This window comes from Eimeria acervulina, genomic scaffold, assembly GCF_000499425.1.
Source record: "Eimeria acervulina Houghton genomic scaffold, Eah_scaff45, whole genome shotgun sequence".
In the NCBI taxonomy this organism is placed as follows: Eukaryota; Apicomplexa; class Conoidasida; order Eucoccidiorida; family Eimeriidae; genus Eimeria; species Eimeria acervulina.
The window spans coordinates 100213-100727 of record NW_013549798.1 but is presented as its reverse complement, the minus strand read 5'-3'; the positions used below and the strand labels follow the sequence as shown (position 1 = coordinate 100727).

Sequence of the window (515 nt, the reverse complement as noted above, 5' to 3'; positions counted from 1 at the left end):
TATTTATTTATTTAATTTATTTATTTATTTGAATTTATTTTTTTGTTTGCGTATTTTTATTTATTTAATTAAACAAACTCGTCTAACTAAACTCAATTAATTAATTAATTAATTAATTGATATATTTATTTATTTAATTTATTAATTTAATATATTTATTTAATATATTTATTTTATTTATTTATTTATTTAATTAAATTAATTAATTAATATATTTATTTATTTTATTTATTTATTTATTTATTTAATTAAATTAATTAATTAATTTATTTATTTATTTACGCGAGGTTGTCGTAATTTTCTCTAAATGCAAAAATTGGGAAATCGGCAGAGGCGAAATCCAACAAAAACGCAAAAGGCACCTCCAGACCATTCTGCTGCTGCTGCTGCTGCTGCTGCTGCTGCTGCTGCTGCTGCTGCTGTTGCTGCTGCCGCTGCTGCTGCTGCTGCTGGCCTGCAAATTCCTCGGGCCCGGGTAACGCCGTAATGCGGATGCCTGGTGCTGCAGCAGCAAC

General features: G+C 28.5%; 1 protein-coding gene across 1 annotated transcript in view; it reads right to left on the bottom strand.

Annotated features, from left to right (window-relative positions):
• Positions 1 to 278: 278 nt before the first annotated feature.
• Positions 279 to 515, bottom strand: part of EAH_00009250 (hypothetical protein, conserved) — a gene marked incomplete at both ends in the record, with an annotated part of 1695 nt that continues 1458 nt past the window's right edge. The window contains one exon of the mRNA XM_013395422.1: positions 279 to 502. Coding sequence (XP_013250876.1) covers positions 279 to 502 — 224 coding nt within the window. The remainder of the gene's footprint in view (positions 503 to 515) is intronic.